This window comes from Camelus bactrianus, chromosome 25 (genome assembly GCF_048773025.1).
Source record: "Camelus bactrianus isolate YW-2024 breed Bactrian camel chromosome 25, ASM4877302v1, whole genome shotgun sequence".
Taxonomy (NCBI): Eukaryota; Metazoa; Chordata; class Mammalia; order Artiodactyla; family Camelidae; genus Camelus; species Camelus bactrianus.
The window spans coordinates 23,100,185-23,123,907 of record NC_133563.1 but is presented as its reverse complement, the minus strand read 5'-3'; the positions used below and the strand labels follow the sequence as shown (position 1 = coordinate 23,123,907).

The window sequence follows — 23,723 nt, the reverse complement described above, 5'->3', positions numbered from 1 at the left end:
ACTATGGAAAGATCAGATCTGAGAGAGTCTGGTTTTGGTTCTGTCATTTAGTTGCACAATCAGCAGCTATGACTCAAACTCTTTCAACCTCAACTGTGAAATATAGCTAATATCCAGCTCATAGAGTTGTGACAAAGATTAGAAGAGATGATACATATTAAACAACTAGTATAGCACCTGGCATGATGGTCAACAAAAACGGGTTCCTTCTTCCCACCGTCCCTATAGAACATACCAGACAGTAAGTCATGTTAAGTGGTCCACCCGCTTGGTCAGCTCTCACGCCTGTGAATGTTTACTCCTGATGATAATCCACCGGATTCTTAGCCAGGACCAAACTCTTCTGCTAAGCCTGGACGCAAGAAAGTGATTATAGGCTCACCCTGCAAAGCTGACTTCCATCCTAGGCATTCAGTAATGCTTCCAGGAAAGTCTCCCAGATGGCCATACTCAGCCTGGTCATATTTCTTCTGTCATTTACTAAGTAGCTGAAATAAGCCATGTTGCGTACACAACTAGAGTTCGTTAGAACCAGCTCTTTTTGGAAGTTTGGAGAGAAAAGGCCAGAGGACTCCCGTCTTAAACACATCATCCAGGTTGGGTCCCTGCCTCAAGGAGCCAGAGGAAACAAGACAGACAGAGACAAATGGTGAAAGCAATCTCTCTCTAGATGCATGTGATACACTTCCATATGCAGTCGCATGTATGAGGTACCATACTCAAGGAAAGTTCCACCCCTTTGTCAGGGCACCCTCACTCTCCTTTACTGGATGGATCTCATATTCATTCTCCCCATCCCTTCCTCATACTTGCACTGAGGACATTTTTTAGGCCAGTTATTAGGATGAACGTTAATATAAATAAGAGGGTGGAGCTTTGTGGTGTCAGCTTTTGCCAAACTAGAACTACATTTCCCAGATTCACCCTTTCTGGTGCAATTCTAGGGTTGAGCTGGCCACAGAAGGAATGTGCATAATATTTGGAAGGTGGAAGTGAAAGCAAATGTTCCTCATGGCTGCCATGGTTCAGTGCAGTGAGAGGCCGACACAGAGGTACTGTAGAGTTCTAGCCTGTCCTTGCTCTGTGCTGCTCCAGGCCCAGTTCTTCTCTCCAGCTGACAGCCCTGATGACCAACAGTGACTTCAAGCCCCCCACCAGCCAGTGGAGTCATAGCTTTCCAGAGATTTCTTCACCAACTTCCCTGAGAGTCCTATTCCAGAACCTTCAGGAAACAAAGTTAGGGTCACCCAGTCAGGAATAAAGATTTGGGAACCATAAACAACTGAGGTGCTTGCTGAGGGCCCAGGGAACATGAAAGGAGTAGTAGAAAAAAGAAGTTATTAATACACATGCAGAAATGCTGATGGATTACAACTTGTTCTCAGCTGCCCGTGAGGTGAGAGAGAAATGCAGAAGGGCTGGTCGTTTCCAGCTTGTCCTGGCCACCTTGTATCTATCTCTTCCTCCCAACTGCCAGCCCTGCTAACAAGAAGGAATCTCACGCCCACCATCAGACCCTCCTTAAAAGAAGTGTGAAAATGGAACTAGTCACCCAGGCTTGAGACGGGGCTTGAAAGAGTCAGAACTTGAGTTATCGCGGTGGGAATCTAAAGAGGGCAGAAAAATGGACGCTGACTGCACGGACAGTGCTGAAGGGTTTGAGGACGCAGGCTGAGGATTAACAGGAACTGCAAGTTTAAGGCAAAGATGAGCAGGGACTTGGAGACACAGCCATGCTCATGGGACATGCTGGCACTGGTGTCCACGATGAGATGAAGTATGGTCCTGGAGCTCTGAGAGAGACTGGGGTGAAGGGTCCGCCTGGGGGGTCACAGACATAGAGGTGATGGGGGAAGCAGTGGGGGATGGACATGGAACCATTACTGCAAAATTGAAGACCTAACTATAGACAGACGTGTATTTTTTTTCCCAGCTATTTCACTCTGTATTTATCCTATTTCCGTATGATCAGAAGCTCCTGAAGAGAATGACTCTGGACTCTCCATAGAGTGTGAGATGCACACGTTGTGGACCCACCGCCTGGGAATCCAGCTTACCCAGACTCGGGTACCCCATGGTACTCCACTTGCCCTGGCCTAGCCAAGGCAGGAGACCGTCCTGCCACTTCTGGGCCTACAAAGATGTGGTCTGTGCCTGGTCCTGATTATGCTGGCTCTGTGAAGTGGAACTTGATCTCATCAACGCCAGCTGCGGGAGCATGCAGGCGGCCACTCCGCCCAGAACACAGCGTGGTTAGGGCACTGTGGCCCCGCTGTGGTAAAACAGCTGGTCACACATGGCCCTGACAAAGGCAGCTTTCTCCTCTGAGATGCAGAGGGGCTCTGTGGGCCCTCCTTGTGCAGATGGCCCGCTTTCTCCGCCCCCAGCCAGAGAGCCCCATTTAAAACCTTGCTCTGTGAACTTTTCATCACTCAGCACAAATTGCGGCCAAATCTGGGTAGTGGTAGTTACAGGTCTAGAGTGAAGAGTTTGTGTGTGTGTGTGGAGGGCGGGCAGCAAAGGAAACATTTTCTCCTCAGCAGAGAAATATCTGTTTTTAAAAACAAAATATCCAAAGCATATTTGAATTAATGAGAAATTAACCTCCTTAAACCAGCCTTAAACTTGCCTTGGGACAGTATGCAGTATATTTTCCTTCTCTTTTAAAAAGCTTCTGCTGTTCAAAGAGAACAGGACCCAGTGGAACTTTCCCAGGGTCCAAGATCACAGCTGTTCACTGGCAGCCTCACCATTCAAGGGGGCTGGAACCCCGTCCTGAAATCCCATCCCTAGGGACGGGACACGCAACAAGAGCTGTGTTTCACGCTGCCCGTTAGGGGAAGCTGGGTTTCTGGATACCCCGTGGCACACCTGCAATGATTCAAAGCAGCTCAGGTAAGCACAAGAGCCACGTGGGCTCTGTCTGAAACAGCCTTACCGAGGCCCGGGGGCTTGCTGCTCTGCTTGCTGCACTCTGTGCGGATTCTGACATCCAGAGGAGCTCCGATGTTTCCAAATGCGCTGGTAACAGATACGCTGCAAGGAAACACCTCAATGCCCAGAGCACACTATCCAAATGCTTTTGCAATGTATTTCAAAGACAGACTGTGGAACGCTGCCTTCTGTGTGAATCTGGGGCATGAAAATCAGCACAGCCCCTCATCCAACAAGATGAACGGATTATACAGCATCGTGTCCATCTTTTAAGAGGTCCGTGCCTGGTAGTTCTCACTCTTGACTGCTGTACATTAAGAGCTTTCTGAAAAGTACCAATGCCTAAGCCTCACCCCAGACCAACTGAGTCCCTATCTTTGGGTATTTTGTAGGCGTTCCCCAGGGGATTCTGAGATACAGTGAGGGTTGAGAAACACTGGTCTGGGCATTCATTCAAGGACCTTCGTGTTCTTGCTTATGCTTGTTTTAAGCAAGAGGATTACATGCAAGCCCAGAATTCATGGCATGAGAAGAGCTGAAATTCACTCTTCCCTTGGTCCCGAACAACTTACTTGGGCCCTTGATGGGGTTAACAGTGCTTACTCAGCTCTATTTCAGGAAGTTGTGAGAAATAGAACATTCTCTGACACATGTTTTTACAAAAGCAAGCATTTTCATTATTACTATTAAAAACAGTTGAGCATAATATAAACTCAAAACAGCCCATATTATATTAATTACTGAAATGACTATGATGGTCGGGGTGGGGCAGAGAAGGGATGGAAATAATATAAATTGGGTGTCCCTGGGGCAAGCATTAAAGCTGACATATTACACACATGTTATTTCACAGCATGGTCAGCAGTGCTTGGATCCTAGTTCTGGTTCTATTCCTTAACCCTGAATAAGTCCTTTCACATCTGTGGGCTTTACTTTCTTTATACATAAAATGAGGTTAGACTGGGAGATTATCCTGGGGTCCAAAGATAAATTTTAGATGATCCATGAACAGCATTAAACTGTGGGCAAATGTGATTCTCATTTTCTCTCTCTCTCTCTCTCTCTCTCCCCCATCCCTCCCCCTCCTTCCCTCCCTCTCTCTCTCTCTCTCACATACACACACACACATATACACACACAGTTTTTCTTGGGAAGAGGGTCCATAGCTCTCAAAGAGGGCTCATGACCCATAAATAATCTTAAGAACCAGCAGAATCTTTTCAGCTCTAAGTTTCTGATTATTGGTAGTGGAAATAACACTCCCATTGGTGTTAGAAAATCAACAGGCATTTCAATATGGGTGAATTTCAAACACATTTCATTTATAAATCTATCCAATGCCAAATCCTGAGTAAGGGTCAAGAACAAAACCTAGACAATGACCATTTAGCATCATCAATGGCTCCCTTCACCTCCCAGAAGTCAAACTAGTTTAAAAGTGATGTCATAGACTGGCAAGATCTACGCTGGCCCAAAGAGGTCCTTTGGGGATCAGAGCATCCTGGGTCCCTGCCAACCTGGAGGTCTTCTATAGATCCTGCCCTCTGGTTCTGTTGTAGCACTAGTAGACGAAATATGATTGTGCAGGGTGGCTGAAGATTAAATGGAGCAGAAAATGAAGTCTTAGGGCAAAGGGAGAAAAGTCTAAATATAGGACTCAGCCAGAATAAGAACTTGAACCAGTGTCAGACAAAAAACACAGAGTAAGGAAAAATCAGATACTAAAGCCCCAAGTGGAACAAGGTATCTGATGAGGCTCAGTACAGATGCTGCTTGAGGCTGTCTATAATCACATCATCAGGACCTACACTTGCTATCACGAGATGCTAGGGTTCATGCCTTCAGGCTTCTGACCAACAGAAAATATTCATGCACAAGCCCCGCTTAAATACCAAGTATCATATTACATCCTAAAAATGAACAGATCTCGGGTGCTCAAATCCTTGGGATACAGAAAAGCTCAGAGACAAGGACATTTCTTTCTAGTTTTCAAAGCACAATCATTTACTTTTAAGCATTTTATTAATTTGAATTTCTTAACTTGCAGGAATGCCACCTATAGGTGTCATGTTCTTGGAGGGCACAGATATACAACAAAAGCCAACGCCGAGCAGATCCAAACGCAATACTGTCCTTCTGTCTACAGGATCATCTAAACCTCTGTGATATATTAAGGGCATTTCTGGCTTGTATCTTCTCTTGATATAATCAGTCCCACACATATACAATAGTGGTTCGAAAGCACAGAATCTAGATCCAGGCATACCTGAATTCATATACAAATCTTAACTTTAGGCAAAGGTCTTAACCCCTCTGTAAAAATTAGGCAACAACTATGTCCCAGGATTGTCATCACCAGAGATAAAACACAGATAATGTCCCTAACATGTAATATCACTCACCAAATATTGCTTTAATTTATCTGAGAACTGTTTTCATGAATTCTCTACTAAATTTACTGAAAGGGTGGGATATATGTCCCAAAATGTTAAACAGAAAAACTACCTTTTTATACAAATATATTCAGTGCTACTTGCCTCTATATCTGAAATAATATATTGTCTGGACACCCATGGACACGATCAAATTCTTTTTAAGAAATAAAAATGGGTACCCACTTTGTAAGATGCTGGCAATGCTACTGATTTTCACAGGAATCATATGGCTGCTGCTGGTCTGCAGAACATTTTATGTTTGTCTGTCTTAGAATATGATGACAAGGCTTTGGGGATCAACTTCTAAGAATTTACTTAATATCTTAGACATAATAAGGCTTGAATAGATTCAATTAATAGAGTTTTTTTTTTAATTGTGAGCATTTATTAAGTGTCATGTGGTGTGGTAGGTGCTAGAATGAAATGCCACTGGCTGCCTGCTACTCTAACAAGCTTTTTTTACTCTAGTAAAGTAGAAATAATGTTTAGAGTCTCCACTGTCCCTACCCATGGAAGTTAATTGATTGACTCAACAATCTTTGAGCGTGGAGTGAAAAAACGTGGAGTGAAAAAAAAAAGGATTAGATACTATCTCTGCCCTCCTAGGACATGTCCTAGAGGGGGTCCCAGAAAATAAATACGTATCTGTGAAGAAAATAAACAGGGAGGAATGGAAGAGAGAAGTGAGGGGCTCCGGCAGAGGCTGTAGGTTTGATTCACCTTCCCTCATCCCATCTACTTTCTCTTGCCCTATGAAAGTTGGAAAATGAATAACTCAAATTCCCAGCCCCCTTTGACATTACCACATAACACAATTTGAGTCAATGAGATGTGGGCAGAAATGCTCTGAAGACTTCCCATCCTGACAAAATAGGAGGAGACGTAAGTAAGGTGAGGTGTGAAAGATAAGGAGCCCTGAGAAGCGACTTCTAGGAGGAAGAAACAGCAAGTGCAAAAGCACCATGGAGAGAAAGCCATCACTGGTTTGAGGGACTAAAAGGTAATAATGAAGTGAGCAAGGAGGAAGGAGGCAAGGAGAGGTTTGAAAGACAGGCAGAGGTCAGATGGTGCGGGACTGTGAGTCAAAGGCAAGGCTTTTAGATTTTATCCTAAATGTAGTATGAAACCAACAAAGGATCTCAAGCAGCAGAGTGGCAGAACCTGACCCCCTCTGGTTGCCAGGTGGGGAGCGGATTATAAGACTGCAAGAGTAGATGTAAGCAGACCAGTTAGAGCCACAGTAGTCCTGGTGAGAGATGACAGTGGTTTGGATTTGGGGAAATTAAAGGAAAACAGATGCATCTGAGATACATTTTGGAAGTATCTGGAATTGGAGGGAGAAGAAAAAAGCAAGCATGACTTCTAGGTTTCTGGCCCAAGCCACTGGGTGGATGGTAATGATATTTACTGAGATGGAAAAGACTGGAGGAGGAACAGGAATGTGCAAAACAAAGCATTCAATCAACTCAACATCCATCGTTCCTGTTCCAGGGCCCTGACCCTCTGCCAAACGAATGTTTTCTTTCCCATTTGCTCTCCATCATTTCACTGTCTCTCACAGGCTCTCCTCTGAGAATTGTTAGGTTGTACCTGTAATACCAACAATATTTTATTTTACCTGGCAGAAAAAAATAAATGATGAAATTAAGAGACTCTGAAATGCAAAACGGTAGGCTCAGCACATGACTGTAGTCTTCATCACGGAATTTTGAAAATGAATGAGATGTGCAAACTTACAAAACTCTGCATCTGAGACCCCGAGTCCTGCACCCAGGAGTGTTCCTGCTAAACATACATATCACAGTCTATAATCAAATATTTGTGCGAATAATTAAGATCTGCCTCCTCACTAGACCTGAAGCTCCATGAGGGTAGGGTCCTCTCTTGCTCTGCCCACCAGTGGATCCCACAGGGCACCATATGCAGGAGGCACTCAATAAATGCTAGTTGAAGGATGTTTGTACAGCTTTTTGTCAATGGCAGAAACTATTAGCTGTTTCCTCCACCCTCTTTGTTAATAAAATCTCCATTTTATTGTTTCTGGACATGGCCACTGTATTAATTTCCTAGGACTATCATAACAAACATCCAAAACTGGGTTGATTAAAACAACAGAAATTCACTGGCTCATAGTTCTGGAGGCTATAGTGTGAAATTAATGTATCAGCAGGGCCACGATCTTTCTGATGGCTCTAGGGGGGAATCTCTTCTTGCATCCTCCAGCGTCTGGTGTCTGGTGGCAATCCTTGGCATTCTTTGGCTTGTAAATGCATCACTCCAGTCACATGGCCATCTTCTCCATGCATGTCTTCCCATTATCTTTCTTCTGTGTGGATCTGTCCCTATGTCCAAATATCCTTTTTTTTTTTTCGTAAGGACACCAGCCATATTGGATTAAGGCCTGACCTAATGACTTCACCTTAACTTGATTATCTCTGTCAAGACTCTATTTCCAAATAAGGTCCCATTCTCAGGTATGGGGGATGAGGACTTCAGTATATCCTTTTGGGAGGACACAATTCAATCATAAGCGTCACCCAGAACAAACTCAACATTTCCCAGATTCCCTCGCATCTAAGTGTGGCCCTGTGTGGTTACGTTCTAGTCAATGGGTTATAAACAGAAGGAGTGTGTGCAACTTGCAAGAAGCATCTTTAAAGGAGAAACAGTGCCCTTCTGCTTCACTTCTGACTTTATGGGTGGCTGGAATGTAAACCTAATGGCTAGAGTTACAGCAGTCATCCTAGACCATGAAGAGGCCTTGGGAATGGAATGTGAGCGAGACGAAAACACAAAGTAGGACATCAGAGACCACAGAGACATATCTCAGCTTTGGACTGACTTCCTTCCAGCTTTTCCATGGCATAGATACATAAGTCTTAAACACTGTTTTAAAAGATTTTATCACACACAAAGGAAGCCAATTGTAACTGATACAGCCTCAAACTGCAGGATCTTCTGTAAATCATACACTTGTAGAGACAGTAAAGACACTACTATATTTACCTTTACTTCCCAAGACATTTGGATTGGCCATGGGTAAAGCCATGAGTACAGCTTTGGAAAGAGATGTTCAGCCCTGACTGGGACAGCCTGAGAGTTTTCCGGGTACAGGTCCCTGACTGCACACCTGGAGGTTGTCTTAGGGTTACCTGGTTTTGAGGAGTCCTTCAGAGGGAGGACAGGATTTGGCCTCACACCAATTATTTAATTGTGACCCAGAAAAATAAGAGTTACCACCTAATCTACTGAAGCCTGAGGGGTCCATTTCTCAATACTTGCCTGTCTTCCTGTCTCCAGAGATCCAGCATAAAGAAAGCCAGTAGATCCCATAGCAGATCTACTTAGGGACAGCTCAGGATTAGACCAGGATATTTCTAAAACTTCCATGTCTTGGTTTTATTAGAGATGACTTTTTCTACAGTTGTGAATAAAAGTGCTTAGTTTCAACTTACTGTTAAACAAGCTTAGCAGTAAGCAGAAACAAACCCACCGACAGGAGTATGGCAGCAAGTGGGGCTGGAACCCAACGTGATGCCAGCAATTGCTCATCTTAAAATGCACCTTTTAATAACGCTGAAGTCGGTTTACATCTTACCCTCAACGCATCTTATATTTGATGAAATCTGTTAGGCAATGCTCACTGAATGGCTACCACGTGACAGGCAAGGGGCTGGATACCTCATACACATTTCCCTATTTATCCTCACAGTTACCTCATACACATATCCCTATTTATGCCATGAAGCAATTAACACTGCCATTTTAAGATGAGAAACGGAGATTTAGCATTTCTAAGAAAGTGACAGAATTGCACTAGCATGCTGCAATATGGCAGAAACATATGATTACATAGATTCTGCTTCCTGTGACATCCCACTTTAGCTGATGTTTTGTTACTTTGTGTTACATGTTTGTAAATACAAACTTATTTAAGCAAGAATCAGCCAGAAAGGGGGAGGGTATAGCTCAGTGGTAGAGTGCATGCTTAGCAAGCGTGAGGTCCTAGGTTCAATCCTCAGTATCTCCACTAAAAGTAAATAAATAAATAAACCAAACTAACTCCCACCCCCCCAAAAAAAAAGGAAAAAAAAAAAAAGAGAAAGAAAGAAAGAAAAAGAATCAGCCAGAAGACTCAGAATAACACAAAGGTTATAGCAAGCAATACATGATCCCTACAAACATTTATTGTTTATTATCAGTCAGCTACTGTCCTGGGACATATTTCATTTAACTGCACCTATTATAAGCGCCTTCTTAAAGGTGAAGAATTTAAGGGGGGAGGGCAAGATAGAAGTAGGGGATTAAGAGGCACAAACTACTGTGTATAAAGTAAATAGCTACAAGGATAGATTTTGCAACACAGAGAAGAGAGCTAATATTTTATACTAACTATAAATGGAATATAACCTTAAAAAATTGTTAAGCATTATGTTGTACACCTGAAACTTAAATAATATTGTACATCAAGTACAATAAACAAATAACAAAGGTGGAGACTTTGAGGCTTAGATTAGAGTTTAAGTAGTTATCCTGGGTCCTGTGGAAATGGGGAAGCTGGGATCCAAATATCTGGTACCTGACACCCACACCTGGGGTCTTCATCATAGGACTCAGTGCCAGGCACACCCTAGACACTGAGCCTCAGTGAACAATGGATGGGCCACAAGATGCAGAGAATGTGACGGGTCAGATGAAAGGAAGAGAAGGACTGGCCAGGAGAAGTCAGACATGACTTCTGGGAATTCTAGGAGATCTCTCAACGTGGGTGACAGGGAATGTTAGTAATAGGGCTGCTGGGTGACCTGAGCAAGAAGGGATTTCACGGCCTCACTATTCAGCCGCATGTGGCTTTCTGGACGAGCTTGGGAGCAGACACATGGAGGAAATGGGAGGACCAGGCAGAATTCTCGAGTCCCAAGGTAAATGGCAACTTCGACTGGAAAGGTTGGAGTGCAGGGAACTCGAGGATTTCCAGGACTGAAGAAACCATCAGACTTATCCTCTAGGCTGGATGCTGACCACCTATTAGAGCTGTGCCCCGCGTAGCCATACTGCAGGGAAGGCAGGGCAACATGCTCCCCTCACCGACCCTATGAGGGCGACTCCACATACATCCTCATTGACCAGAGAAGAAAAGGCCCAGAAAAACAAAATAATTTGCCAAACATCACAGAGCCATGAGGAGTGGAGCCAGGGTTCTGTCTGACTTTAAAAACCTAAACTAATTTCTGGTGACAGAAATCGTACCAGTGGTTGCCTGTGGTGGGAGGGGACTGACGGGAAAAAGGCAGGGAGGGAAATTTCTGGAGTGTTGGAACGTGCTATGTTCTAACTGGCAATTACACAGGTGTATACATTTGGCAAAACCTATCAAATTGTATTCTTAAAAGCTGTGTGTTTTGTCATTGGAAAATTATGACTCAATTTAAAACAAAATTTTATAAATCTCTTAAGCTTTCCTCCCTGAATTCATGCATTGTCACTGGGAGTGACCTAGTCACCAAAGGGGAAAAAACTGCCTCTTGGAGTGTAAAAAAAAATCTTCCTCCTTTAATATATAAAACATGTAATTACATATATGCACACACATACGGTCCATAAACACATGATTTATGGATGATTATCTGTGGTATCCATATCTCATGGTGAGGGATAATCAGGGAAAAAATGTTTTAAACAGGCTCTTCAAGGGGAAAATAAAAAATCGGTTGAGAAACACTGCTCTAACTCATTGCTACCCTTCCTTCCAAAATTCTCTTCATACTTGAGTCCAGTCTTAGCTTTCATTCTCTTCTTCCAAGGAACAGTGTTTCCCTTCAGGTTTCTTCTTTATGGAATCAACCCTCCGTGTGTGCACGTATACACATCTGCACACATGAACACACGACAACCATGCGCATTATGTGGACACACATGCACACAACACACACACGTACACCCATACACGAAGCACACAGATACACGTAGGTCTACATGATTTCCATTCATTCTTTAGGTCCCAGCTCAAGCAGGCCTCCCTCAGAGGAAGTGTTGCCTGTCACCCCTCCCACTGTCCCACAAAAATTAGAAGCACTAGTCCTTTTCTTCACAGCTCTCATGTCTGTTTATAATTATATACTTCAGAGCGGAATTATTTGATGAATGTCTCTCTCCCTCTTGACTGTAAATCCCATGAAAGCCTAACAGGATGTCTGGCTCATGGTAGGTGGTCAATAAATACTAACTGAACAAAGAACTGGGCGAAGTTGCCTTGTCTTGTCCGGGGCTGTCAGAGCCTGACATGAAGGATGGCTCCCGGCCAAGGAAGGGCACAGAGCAGAGAGGGGGTCTGAGCTGAGGCCCCGAGAAACGGCCTCTGGTGCTGGCAGGGCCCCCTGAGCGGTCACTCTTCCCTCCGACCACGCCCAGCAGCAGGCAAAGGCACACCGGCCCCTCCCCGTCCTGTTGCTGAGAAACGACGACTCCGCTAGACAAAGCAGCACAGCACGTCAGACAACCCCTTTCGTCGTCCCCATACCTGACTTCCCCGAACTCAGCGGGAAAGGAACTACTTTCAAAACATCATAGGATGCAACTTTTTTCACCTGTGTTGATCATCATCCTACCGTTTGCTGCTTCAGTGCCCAAACTGTCTTGGCTAAATTAAGTAGGAACTATGGATGGTTTGCCCAACCTGGTCTCTCTTGGTTCGGAAGGAAAATTCCATGAAATTTACAGGTTTGTTGCTATGGGACAGAGAGACCAAAAAGCTGGATTTTGACGTTTTTCCTCTATATGAGACATAGAAATTTTTGAAAGGGGTTAAAAAAGAACACAATGACCGCTAATTCCTTACTCTGACTCAGACAGACTTGTCTCTATACACGCATACAAAGAAACAAACAAACAGTGCAAAGAGGCCCCATCCACAGCCACATCCATCAATTCATCACAGCAGGAAACCAGAAAAGAAGCCAGGAGTCTTGAAATCCCTCTGAGAGTTGGCACGGGGTTGAGTGAAAACTTGAATACTGCTGCTCACAGGATTTAATTATTCCCACTAGAAAAAAATAAACTTTCCAGAAAAGAGTAAGGATATCTTTTGTTTCTTATTTGTAAATATGGCTCAAATTCCTTCGCAGTCTGAAGGCTGAATGGTTTGCCCTGATAAGTGTTTGATTAAACTAACAAAAGTGAGTTTTTTACGTCTTTCGCTTGGATGACCCTGCAAGATCTAGTCCTGACCTAGGTGAGGGGCTGGTGCCAAGAATAAAAATTGTTTATTTGATCTTGTTCAAGCCAAGGCAGGTGAACACGTGACCACCCCAACAATTCATTTTGAACTGAATACAAATTCTCCACGCAAGAGACATGAAAGGTCTTGCATCCATGAGTAGTTCACAAGGTGTTCAAGGTTTTATTGGACTATATCCTCTATCGGGTTCTGCCTCATGGGTTTGTCTTTTTTGAAATAACGCAATAGGAAGAATTATTAGGACTTTGGGGCAGAGAGACCAGGTTGGAATCTAGCTCTGACATTTACAAGCTGGGTGACCTTGGGAAAGGGAGTAACTAGGTCTCAGTTTCCTCATTTTCAAGGTAGGGGGAACACTACCCACCCACCTTCAAGAGTTGTCAGACAATATATGAAATGATGTGTGTGAAACGTGTGGGAACACTATGCAGGTATTTCAATGAGTAAATTCCTCAGCCTTTCTAGAGAAGCACCAACTCATTGGATCATTCGACAGATTCACTTCCAGCACTTACTAAATGCCAGGAGTTGTGCTAAGTGCTGGGAACACAGTAGTTAAGACAGACGAGGTCTGTACATTTACAGAGCTACAGGAGACAGATTATAAACGTTAAGTACTATTATCAGATGCTGATAAATGTTATGTCTTAAAAAAATAAGGCAGGGTAATGTGATAAAAAAAAAGTAAGTGGAGGAAGAGAGGGTATTTAAAGGCTTCTCTGAAAAATTAACATTTAATTTCAGATTTAGACGACAACAGCGGAACCGTCATTCAGTCTTAGGTCAACGGAGCTACAGCAAAACAGGTTTGGAGCTCCTGTTATGATCTACAAAGGACCCAGAACATGGATTCTGTAGGCCATAGCCGGTGTCTGGAATTTATGCTCATTGTAATGGGAAGCCATTAAAGTATTTAAGAGCCAGAGTCACGTAATTAGATTTACTTGAGGGGCAGACAGAGAAACAATCATATATTTGGCGGGGGGAGGGTGGTAATTAGGGTGATTTGTTTGTTTATTTATTTACTTTTAGAAGAGGTACTGGGGATTGAACCCAGGACCCTGGGCATGCTAAGTATGTGCTCCACCATTTGAGTTATACCCTCCCTGCCATGATGTACTTACTTGTGAGATGTAAAATTCTGCCCTGACCAGAGTGGAAGGAAGCCACTAAAGGATCATGCAAAGTGAAGTTATGATTAGATAATGTCATCCAGAAAAGAGTTTACATTTGATGTGATTAAAAAAAAAAAGAGGATGTCATTAAAGGTTGTGACAAGAAGCCAAGTTTAAGTGATAGTCATCAGACTGTAGCCTGTAGAATGTCTTGGAGGAGGAACTTTATCCCTTTTCAAAGTAGCAGAGAAGAGGTAAGAAACACAATGATTCCTCCTGGAACCATTTCTTCCTCCAGGATTTTAGTATTTAGATGCTGATACTAAGTGGACTCATGCACAGAAAGAGCCTAGAATGGTGCAGGGTCAGGCATACAGAAGACACTCAATAACGGGTAGCTCCTTCTCTTCTTTCCTCCTTTCCCCACTGTGTTGAAAAGGACCAGAAGCTACTGGTAAGCAATCCCTAAAGGATGAGTGAAGAGTTGCCAAGGGGAAATGTAGTGAACAGCCTCTTTTAGGTGAAAATGCATTACATGGGTTGACTCGACTTTTGATGGTTGCCATATTTCATGCTCCATTCTAGAGTTACAATGCCAAAGAAAGGTCCTCCTAGCCAGAGGTTCACAGATTTCATTTTTTAAATAAAAGAACCTTCAAAATAGGAATAACTCCAAATTCAGAGATGCTGGATCAAGGGAGAATTCTAAAGGGACTCTGGTCATTGTTCTGTCGGCCGGAAGCGGGAGGAGAGGAGTACGAAATAACAACTTATAATTCATTGTTCTCTTTTTAATGTGGGTCTTGATTCAGACAAAACTAAAAATAAGGTTATAGTTTGGGGCCTCCTGTAACATCTGTTCCCTTTTTGGTCTCTGGGAACAAATACACTACTACTGTAGGAAGAGGAGAAGGTAACTGGAAGGGAAGAAGAGAGATGGACCAGAGGAGAAATAAAATTTTCGTACAAGCTAGAGATGGTGTAAAAGTCTTTTGACTGAAGCACTTAAAACTCAGTTCCATTTACAACTGAAGTCAGGATGGAACCTTCCCTGGCCTGCATCTCAGCAATGCCATCCTGAGCTAAGTTGCCTGACCCAGCCCCTACCAGCCTAGGTCAGCTGTGAGGAGACTGTGGGCACAGACTGCTCTGGGCATTGGGGCTGGGTCACAGAGCTCTCTCTCCAATCCAGAGAAGTCAGGCGGGTCTTACCACTCTCCTTAAGGACACATTTTCTCTGGAGCTCTTCCAGAATTTCTAGAGAAGTAATTTTGTGTGTGTGTGCGCATTCTTTTTCATAGAGTCAGTTTACAATGCTGTTTCAACTTCTGGTGTACAGCATAATGTCTCAGTCATACATGTACACACACATATCCCTTTTCACATTCTTTTTAAGTTAAGTAAATTTTAATACAGACAAGAAAGTCTCCCCTCATCATGGATTAAAGGTTCCATTTAAACCAGGCAAAGAGCCCTTCTTTGGGCCTGGGAAGGTCGAGAAGTGTTAGGTGAATATAGCACTCAGTCTCTTCAGTCTGGGGCCTGTCCTGTCCACATCCTTGTGGCCCATCTCTTAAAATTTTCCAAGCCCCATAAAAAGGTAAAATAAAAGAGAGAAATGGTAAACACACACACACAACTTAGTTACAAAATGCTTTCTGTTTTGGCAAGTAAAGCAGTGAAATGAAGCAGCAACAGTAAAAGCATAAAATGTTCCATAGATGGAAAGGCCACAAAGGCCCAGATACAAAGCTCTGTCTACACTGGAGAAGAGAAGGGCTGGGGCCTGAGGGCTGAGCCTGGTCTTCTGTGGAGACAGTGACACTGAAAGTAAAGTGGGACACTCTACACTGTCCTGGGCCGGTCCTTGCTAGTCGGAGATGCCAAGAGGAGGCTTCTGGCCAGAGTTTTGGGCAATTTCTACCACCCGGACCACACAGGTCAATGATGGCCCAGGTCAGCAGATCCTTCCCCAGGGACACACTCCTGCAGGGTCACCTCCGCTCCCCCTCAACAGAGCACCGCACAACCAGACATGCTGCCCTGCCGTCTGAGAGCAGGAGTGATGGCCCGGGTCACTGCAAACAAGCCTCTAGGACTGGATCACACAAATGGCTTTTTATATAAGTAAAGTTATTTTATAACAAATATATATGGTAAAAATAGGAAATAATTTATTCAGCATTTTCTATAACAAAATAGCAGACTAAGTAATTTAAAGGAATATGCCCAAGTAAATTATGTGGAAGAGCATGCTATTTCCTGTCATTTTCATGTAACCAACAGTACAATTCAAAAATATATCTGATATATTCATTCCAGTACAGTTTGACCAAAGGCAGCTTCTTAGAACAGGGCTATATCTTAATCTTAATAGAAATGTTGTGTTAGATAGTTTAAACAGATTTTTTTTCCCCTACTGGATTCACCTGCATTTTTAGTATGCTAATATGCTTTTTGTAAACTCCAACAGGGGAATAAAGTGTGCAGCAGTTTAAAACTGTTTTGATCACAGAACCTCAAGACAGTATATTTTGCTGGACCAGAGTGCTGTATAATACAATTTTGGAAATGCTGTTCTACTGAATTCTGTCCTGTCCTACAACACATGAAAACCATCGTACACTCCCCTCTGAGAAACAAAGACTACAAACCATCTGGAGTATTAGCTTCTGAAGTTGGAAAAAAAAAATACCAGGTTGCCCTATCAGGGTATATACATTAAGGAGTTAATTAATTAATCAGTTGACAATGCCTAGAACAGTTATGCGTGTTAATCAAGATGAACTGAAATCAATTAAACACACTTGGCTAAGCAAAAGCCAGGTCTCTAGCTGCAATGTCAATCCACTGCCTTCCTCAAAGGAGATGTGCTTTTAAGTCAAAGCCCCATGCGAGTGAGTACACGCTCAGAACCGAAGCGCTCTGCCAAAAATAATTTATACTTAGGTACTTTACTGTGGAAATAAAATATAAAACCCTCCCCACAGCCAAGAGTTCCATTAGAAAATGAAAAATTCAGCCTCGGCACAGATACAAATGCTTTTGGCAAACTTTCCAGCTCTGGGCTTGTTTGGTGTTCTGCCCACTGCAGCGCTCATGAGGAGGACGGGCCTCTAACACAGACAGACCGAGCCAACAAGGCTTCTGTTAACTTGCCCACAGCACAGGACCGGGTGAGACTCTGCCTCCCTGGATGAAGGAGGCGTTCAAATCAGGGGGCAGAGTCGACCCCGAATCCTACCAGCACCGATTACTCAGACTGGCCGTAATCTCTGCTCGGGACTCCCTTGAGCTGGTCTCAGCCGCTCACCTCTCTTTTCTAGTACATTAAACCATTGCCAGAGGGTAAGTGCTAGAAATCAGAGCTGTGGAGATCTAAACTGTGCCTACTGCTTTACTGGTTTACTGCTCTAGGAGAAGGACTGATGCAGGAGGATCAAAGTAGTGAGGAAATGAAGAGGGAAATAATCCGTCGCTTTCAAGTTCTTTGCATCCCCCCACGGCCCCAGATAATCAAGAGATAAATGTCCTCTGTGAAAAGTTTTACAGATGACAGAACAAAACTGTGCTAGATAAATGTGTTTTGAAGCAGAAACTAGTGTTCTCAACATCCTCTTACACCGTATTTCTTTACAAAAAAAAAATGAGTGTATATATATATATATGTATTTGCATGTACGTGTGTATGTATATATGTATATACATGTACAAGAAGTCTGGAAGAATATAAATCAAAATATTAACAACGTATTTATTAACACAATAAATTAAGTTTATTGTATCTCAATCAGACTTCAATAGAGGCGCTTGAAAATGTTAACAGTGGTTATCTCTGAGTTAGGCAAGATTATTGGCAATTATAATTTTTCATTCCTGCTTGTCTGTATTTTCCAGATTTTCCTGACTTTAGAGTCATTCCTTTAATACTTAAAATATGTAAAAATTATTTTCAAAAACCTCAGCTAATTCGTTCAGTTTTTTGATATGTGTGTAGTTCTTTGTACTTTATCAAGTGTTTCCGCATATTTAATCCATCAAACAGCAGAACGAAATATGATTCCGTTCTCAGAGGAGACAGCCTCTGGGACGTCACAGAACTTGTTCAAAGTCAGAGCTGGTGAGTAGAAACATCAAAATATGAATCCAGCTCTCCTCTTCCAAATTCCATGACTTTTGTTCTCTTTCTCTCACTAGTCCCTGTTTCTTACGGCCCTGCGTGCTCTACTGGATACATAAACGCCACAAGCATACGCTTTGTGTGGAACAGAAGCAGTAGAGTTATTACATAAGATTTAAGCAAAAAGGAAAAATTCTTTTTCAAACTCAGTATTGGTTAAGGAGAGAGACAGGGAAAAACCAAGGGAGGTCTGGGGACCAAGGAGGCGCAGCCAGAGTGAGAGGAAAACTTACCCTCCCACTTGCTACATCGTATGCTTTTGGCTTCATTTCAACCTCATTCAGAAAGGGAAAAGGAAATGACAAAAACGGAACCAAACACATAGGGAAAGAGGTACACATGGCAGCAAACAATGAAGCAGAGCTGAGGTACTTAGACGCGGCTCGACTAGCGGTACCTTCATCCCCGCAGCAGCCGCGGGGCCGCTGGGGTCCACGGCCTGGATGTGGCAGGGCTTGCTTCCTCGCACCACAAAGCCCCAGCCAACGGCGTCACCGACAATCTAGAGAGGAAAACCACAATTAGCAATCAGCAGACGGTCCCTGGCAACTTGCCCGGACTTCCAAGAGAGAGAAAGTGCACGCCGTGAGGTACCCCGTCTCCATTTCATCTCTCCCCTGTCAGGGGAACGGAACGCTTTCCTTCTATCGCAAATACAGGCTTATATATCTAAGTGGAAAATGTGGTCAAGAAGCACTTGTTTGGCAGAAAGAAGCTTCTTCTGTGAGGTTACGACTCAAATAACTGGCAGAATGCCTCTTTCTTAGGCTACTAAGCAGTTTAATATCAGACTCGAATGGAAAGTTTAGAAGATCTTAAAAACGTGGTTGAAATTTCTCTCCAGACCCCATCTCTCTTCCAAGTTTGTCCGCTTCCCCTGCATCCAAATGATACTTTCTTGATGATCTTGCTACCTCACTGAACTCTAAAGTGTAACAATTTAAATTACTAAGGATAGGACGCATGAAGAATCTTGGCTTTCTTGAAACACAATTTTCTCCACCAAGGAAAGACAGTGGAAAAAGTGCATAAAGTTCACAATTTACAAGTCAACTCTGGTCCAAAAGTTGTTTGAAACTGGAGGGTGCCCCTTCCTACAGAGTCATAATTAAAATTGGCAGTTTCATTCCCAAGCAGCTCCCAGCCATGTCTCTAAGACATAACCCAACTGAAATACAGATGAAAGCCATTCAGTCAATTACTAGCAACGCTGGCACTGATATTTAAAACCAAAAAGACATACACTTTAAAAATGTAATTCACTGTCTCTCGAATGCTGGAGATGGAGGAAAAACAGGGAAGCAGATGAAATGTTTTGTGAATACTCTCAAAAAGGCTTTTAGGGCAGGTTTAATATCAATGAACTCTTAGTTTCTGCTTGTCTGAGAAGTTCTTTTTGGGCACTTTGCTGGCTTTTGGGTTTGCTGCTATTGTTCATGATACCTAATTCCACTTCCAGATGCACAGTGTACCTGTTCCCCGATACAGACACATCACCAGTGTTTCTTTCCCATGACCTGTACAACTGAGTCCCCCAAGTTTAACTCCTGAGTGCTCAGAACGTGGAGCGGTCCTTGACAAAAGTTTGCAGCATGAATGAGTGTGGAAAGATGTTTTTCCTCCCTGAGGTAAATAAAACAAAAGTTAGAAAAGTGACGCAAAGAGAAGTGTTTTAAAGAGGACGTTGCTGAAGATGTGAGGAGACAAAGAAAGAGGCCAGGGGATGGAAAGTGGGTGACACGATACCAAGCAGAGCACTTGGAGTCTGTTTGAAGGAACCAGTGAGACCCCAGAAGAAGAGGGAAGCCTGAAGGACCTCCGAGAAAGGGCAGGTGGTCCGGAGGTGCTCCCAGGTACACAGTGCACCCAAATCAGGTGCTCATATAGCTCAAGGCATGATAATGTTGTCAAAAGCATCATTCCTTATGTAGAGCAATCAATCTATCCCATAGTTTTCTTTCTCTACCTTAAGACTTTCCTAATGTCTTAAATAATTTTTAGAGTTAACTGTAACGCAGAAGGAATTATTGGCATTTTTTGTTCTAGCATTTGCCTTTTAATCTGTAATTATATTAGAATATATTAGAATGAGTGCCTGATAGAAATCTTTTTTTAAGGATACATCAAAAGTAATTTTAAATGCTGTATTAATAATAAATTGTGTCAAGTCCTAATGCATCTTTGTGCCTAGGGGTCAATAAAGCTTACTATTATAATGAAGCTAAAACAAAAGGGAAGTTGGGAGAAGCTTTTTTTCAATTTCGTTCCTAAGTTACAAATTGACACGGTGACATGTTGACATGGCTGAGATCGATGAGCAGCAAGGGAGAAAAACGGAACAGTGCACCTACCGTGAACGTCTTCCTCGCATATGGAGCCCCGGGAGTCAGGAGTTCCTCAGAAGTGACCGGTCTTTTTAACACTGTAAGACAGATGCAGTGTCAAGGTACAAACCCTTCTGAACCCTCTGTTCATTTATTCAGGAGATATTTACTGAATGCCTCAAATGTGACATCAGGGAACAAAAGTGGCAAAGATCCCTGTCTCCCAGTTTCTAGTGTAGCCAACTAGAGACAGAATATATTAGCAAACATAAATAACCCTAAACCTAACTTACAGAGCTATGGCAAGAAGAAACAGAGCACGGTGAGAGTGCAGGGGTTGGGTAAGGAGTGGCTTGAAATTTTTCTGTAAAGGAAAAAACACTTTATACTTCTCCAATTTCTTTCTTTTAAATCTAGACATGCCTTCGACATGTCAAAGTTAAGAGAAATCCCAACTCTGGCAGTATGATAGCCATGTGTCCAGAACTAGCCCTGCACAACCCCCTCCCCCAACATACTGCACACATCCCATACAAAGGGGAAAAGTCTCACTATTTCCCTATTAATATCCCAGATTTCACGTCCACGTTGCCTTTTGCCCTGAATCGTAATACTGGTGAACTTTTCTGCATGCTTACCACGTTCTGGGCGCTATGCTAGGTGCTATAAATATATCCTCCTATTTAATCATCACAAGAATGAATGGGTTCGTTTCATCATTATCCCTATTCTATTAGGGAGAAAAGAGAAGCTGAGAAAAGTTAAATAGCTTGTGTGCAAGGTCTCAGACACAGCGGGTCAATGCTACAAGGCTCCTCTCATGTAGTGCTGTCTCCACAGTAATCAGAAGAAAGGGCTCAGAAGCTCCAAAAGGTAGCTGTGTGCTGCCCTCCTGAGACATCCGTTCTCATCAGGTCATGCTGGTGGTCCACCAAGATGGTGAGGACCACAGTCAACTCCTGACTCGCGGGCTGCCTAAAAACCCAGCAAAAGTGAACTTCCGCATCCATCCTGTGCTCACTAAGAACTGGAGAATGGACTGCCACAACTGTCCAGAGCAGCCAGTGGGTTAGGGGGCAAGGACCACCCTATCCTAGTTATAGAGACATCATGAACTTGGGTCCACAAAGACACTGGAAAGGCCAGGGACGGAAGCCTAACCTGGCAAGAAGTGCCAGCCTCCAATTCCCTCTGCTGGTGGCCTTCAGAGGTCAGATGCCAGTCTCGGAACAGAAAGTGAAAGGCAGCGTGGGGAGAGGCCTGGACGCTCCACCAGCAGCTGTGCCCTGATAAGCACCTTCTCAGTTAGAGGCAACGAAGTGCTCCTTGTTGAGGTGACAGGTGGCTGGTGTTATTCCTTTTGCTTTCAGAAAGCTCATAAAAGAGAATGTAAGTTTATGTTGTCCCCAAAGAGGGAGAAGGCTGAATATCAAGAGCAAAGGTCTCAGCAGATGGTTGGGAGGCAAGAAAAGGGGTCTGTGGTTGAGAACTGTGACCTTTTTATTCCCTGCCAGAAAACTCTCTCCCCACCTCACCCCCTGCAATCCCTTCTGGGGTTTAAGAGTTTGGATGTAGGAATCGCAGTGTACTTGTGATATTTCCAACAATAGCGACCATTTATTTTACTACACTTTCTCTCTTTTTTTATTGAGATATAATTGACATATAACATTATATTAGTTTCAGTTTACAACATAATGATGTGTATGTTATGAAATGATCACCTAATCTAGTTAACATCCATCACCTCACAGGGCTACAGGTTTTTTTTGTGATGAGAACTTTTAAGATATACTCTTAGCAACTTTCAAATATACAGCGCAGTATTATTAACCACAGTCACCACACTGTACATCACATCTCCAAGACTTCACTTATTTTATAACTAGAAATGTGCACCTTTCGACCCCCTTCACTCATTTTACCCACACTCCCACCCGCCTCATCCCATCCCCTCCTCTGGCAACCACCGATTTGAGTTGGCGGCTTTTTTGTTTGTTAAAGTCCATATACAAGTGAGATCATATGGTATTTGTCCTCTCATCTGACTTATTTCACTTAGCATAATGCCTTCAAGGTTCATCCATGTTGACGCAAATGGCAGAATTTCCTTCATTTTCATGGCTGAATAATATTCCATTATTAATTTTCCTTATCCATTCATCCACTGATGGACACTTAGGTTGTTTCCATGTCTTGGCTATTGTAAACAATGCTGCAGTAAACATGGGGGTGCAGATAACTTTCCAAATTAGAATTAGATAAATACCCAGAAGTGAAATTCCTGGACCACAAGGTAGTTCTATTTGTAATATTTTTAGGAACCTCCATACCATTTTCCATAGTGGTCGCATCAATTTACACTCCCACCAACAGTGCACGAAGGTTCCCTTTCTCCACATCCTCACCAATATTTGTTGTTACTTATCTTTTTGATAACAGTCATTCTGAGACATGAGGTGACTGACATCTCACTGTAGTTTTGAATCACACTATATTGTAATATTTGGCAATAATACTGACCATTTGTTTTAATATACTTTCTCTCTTTCTTACGTTGAAAACGTAGAAACTTTGAAACCAAGGGAATTATTTCCAGCTTTCTCTTTTCACATTCTTAGGAATTTATTTACTCTTTACAATGATACTATGTTATTTTCTGTAGCACTTTTTTTATCTGGCTTAAGGCATTTACGTACAGTAGTAAAAAATATACATATCCTGATGTGTATCTAATGATTAATTTTAAATGCCTTACTGTGAAGTCTGCTTATCTCCTTAAGAAAAAAAAAATCACAGATGAGCTCACTGCATCTTGGGAATCCTCCGAACTCAGAGTGAAAGAGGAGCTGGTCAGAATATGGCTAAGAGGTAGGACACACTTAAGTCCTGACCTGCTGGTCCTTAGAGAGCCCCCCTAAGGCAACTTGACCTATCTTTTCTGCCTGCATATCAGTAAAATTTTCCCTCTGAGCCAAGAGGGTAAAGAGAATGAAGAAACAATGCAAACCCACCTCAGGGAAGATGAATGCGCAGTTAATTTAAGTAAAATCAACACTTTGTTCATCTTCTACTATTGTAAGCAATCAAAAACATGTAAAATGGCTTCATCACAACTGACCCTTTCCTGAAACTGAATTCTTTTGGTTCTAACTTTGAGGTGTCCATCAAGGCTCCAAACATGCTATTTCTAAGAATGTACTTCTTCTCATTCTATCTTATCAGTGATGCTCTATTAATTGAAAAACCCAGTAGTATGTGGGTGCTCGATGATTTTCCAGCCAGAGGCAGCAAGTTTCTTCATACCTTTGCAGGTTACAATTTTATTCTCAGAGCTAACCCTCCAGAAGGCAGAGGGAAGAAAAGTTAGGAAAAAAACGCACTTGCCTAGAGAATAGCATTAGATGTCAGTTTTCTCTTAAAGTCCTATAACAACATCTCTTTGTCCTTATTCTCATGGATGCGTAATTTTCTTTTTCATCCAAGAGATGATGTCCT

The 23,723-nt window shown here is 42.8% G+C and overlaps 1 protein-coding gene across 3 annotated transcripts in view; it reads right to left on the bottom strand.

Annotated features, from left to right (window-relative positions):
- Positions 1–23,723, bottom strand: part of DEPTOR (DEP domain containing MTOR interacting protein) — a 130,482-nt gene that overhangs the window by 19,689 nt on the left and 87,070 nt on the right. For all 3 annotated transcript variants that reach the window (XM_074352982.1, XM_074352980.1, XM_074352981.1), the window contains 2 exons: positions 20,253–20,323; positions 18,299–18,403 (listed from right to left, as the gene is read on the bottom strand). In XM_074352982.1, the coding sequence (XP_074209083.1) occupies positions 18,299–18,403; positions 20,253–20,323 (176 nt within the window). The remainder of the gene's footprint in view (positions 1–18,298; positions 18,404–20,252; positions 20,324–23,723) is intronic.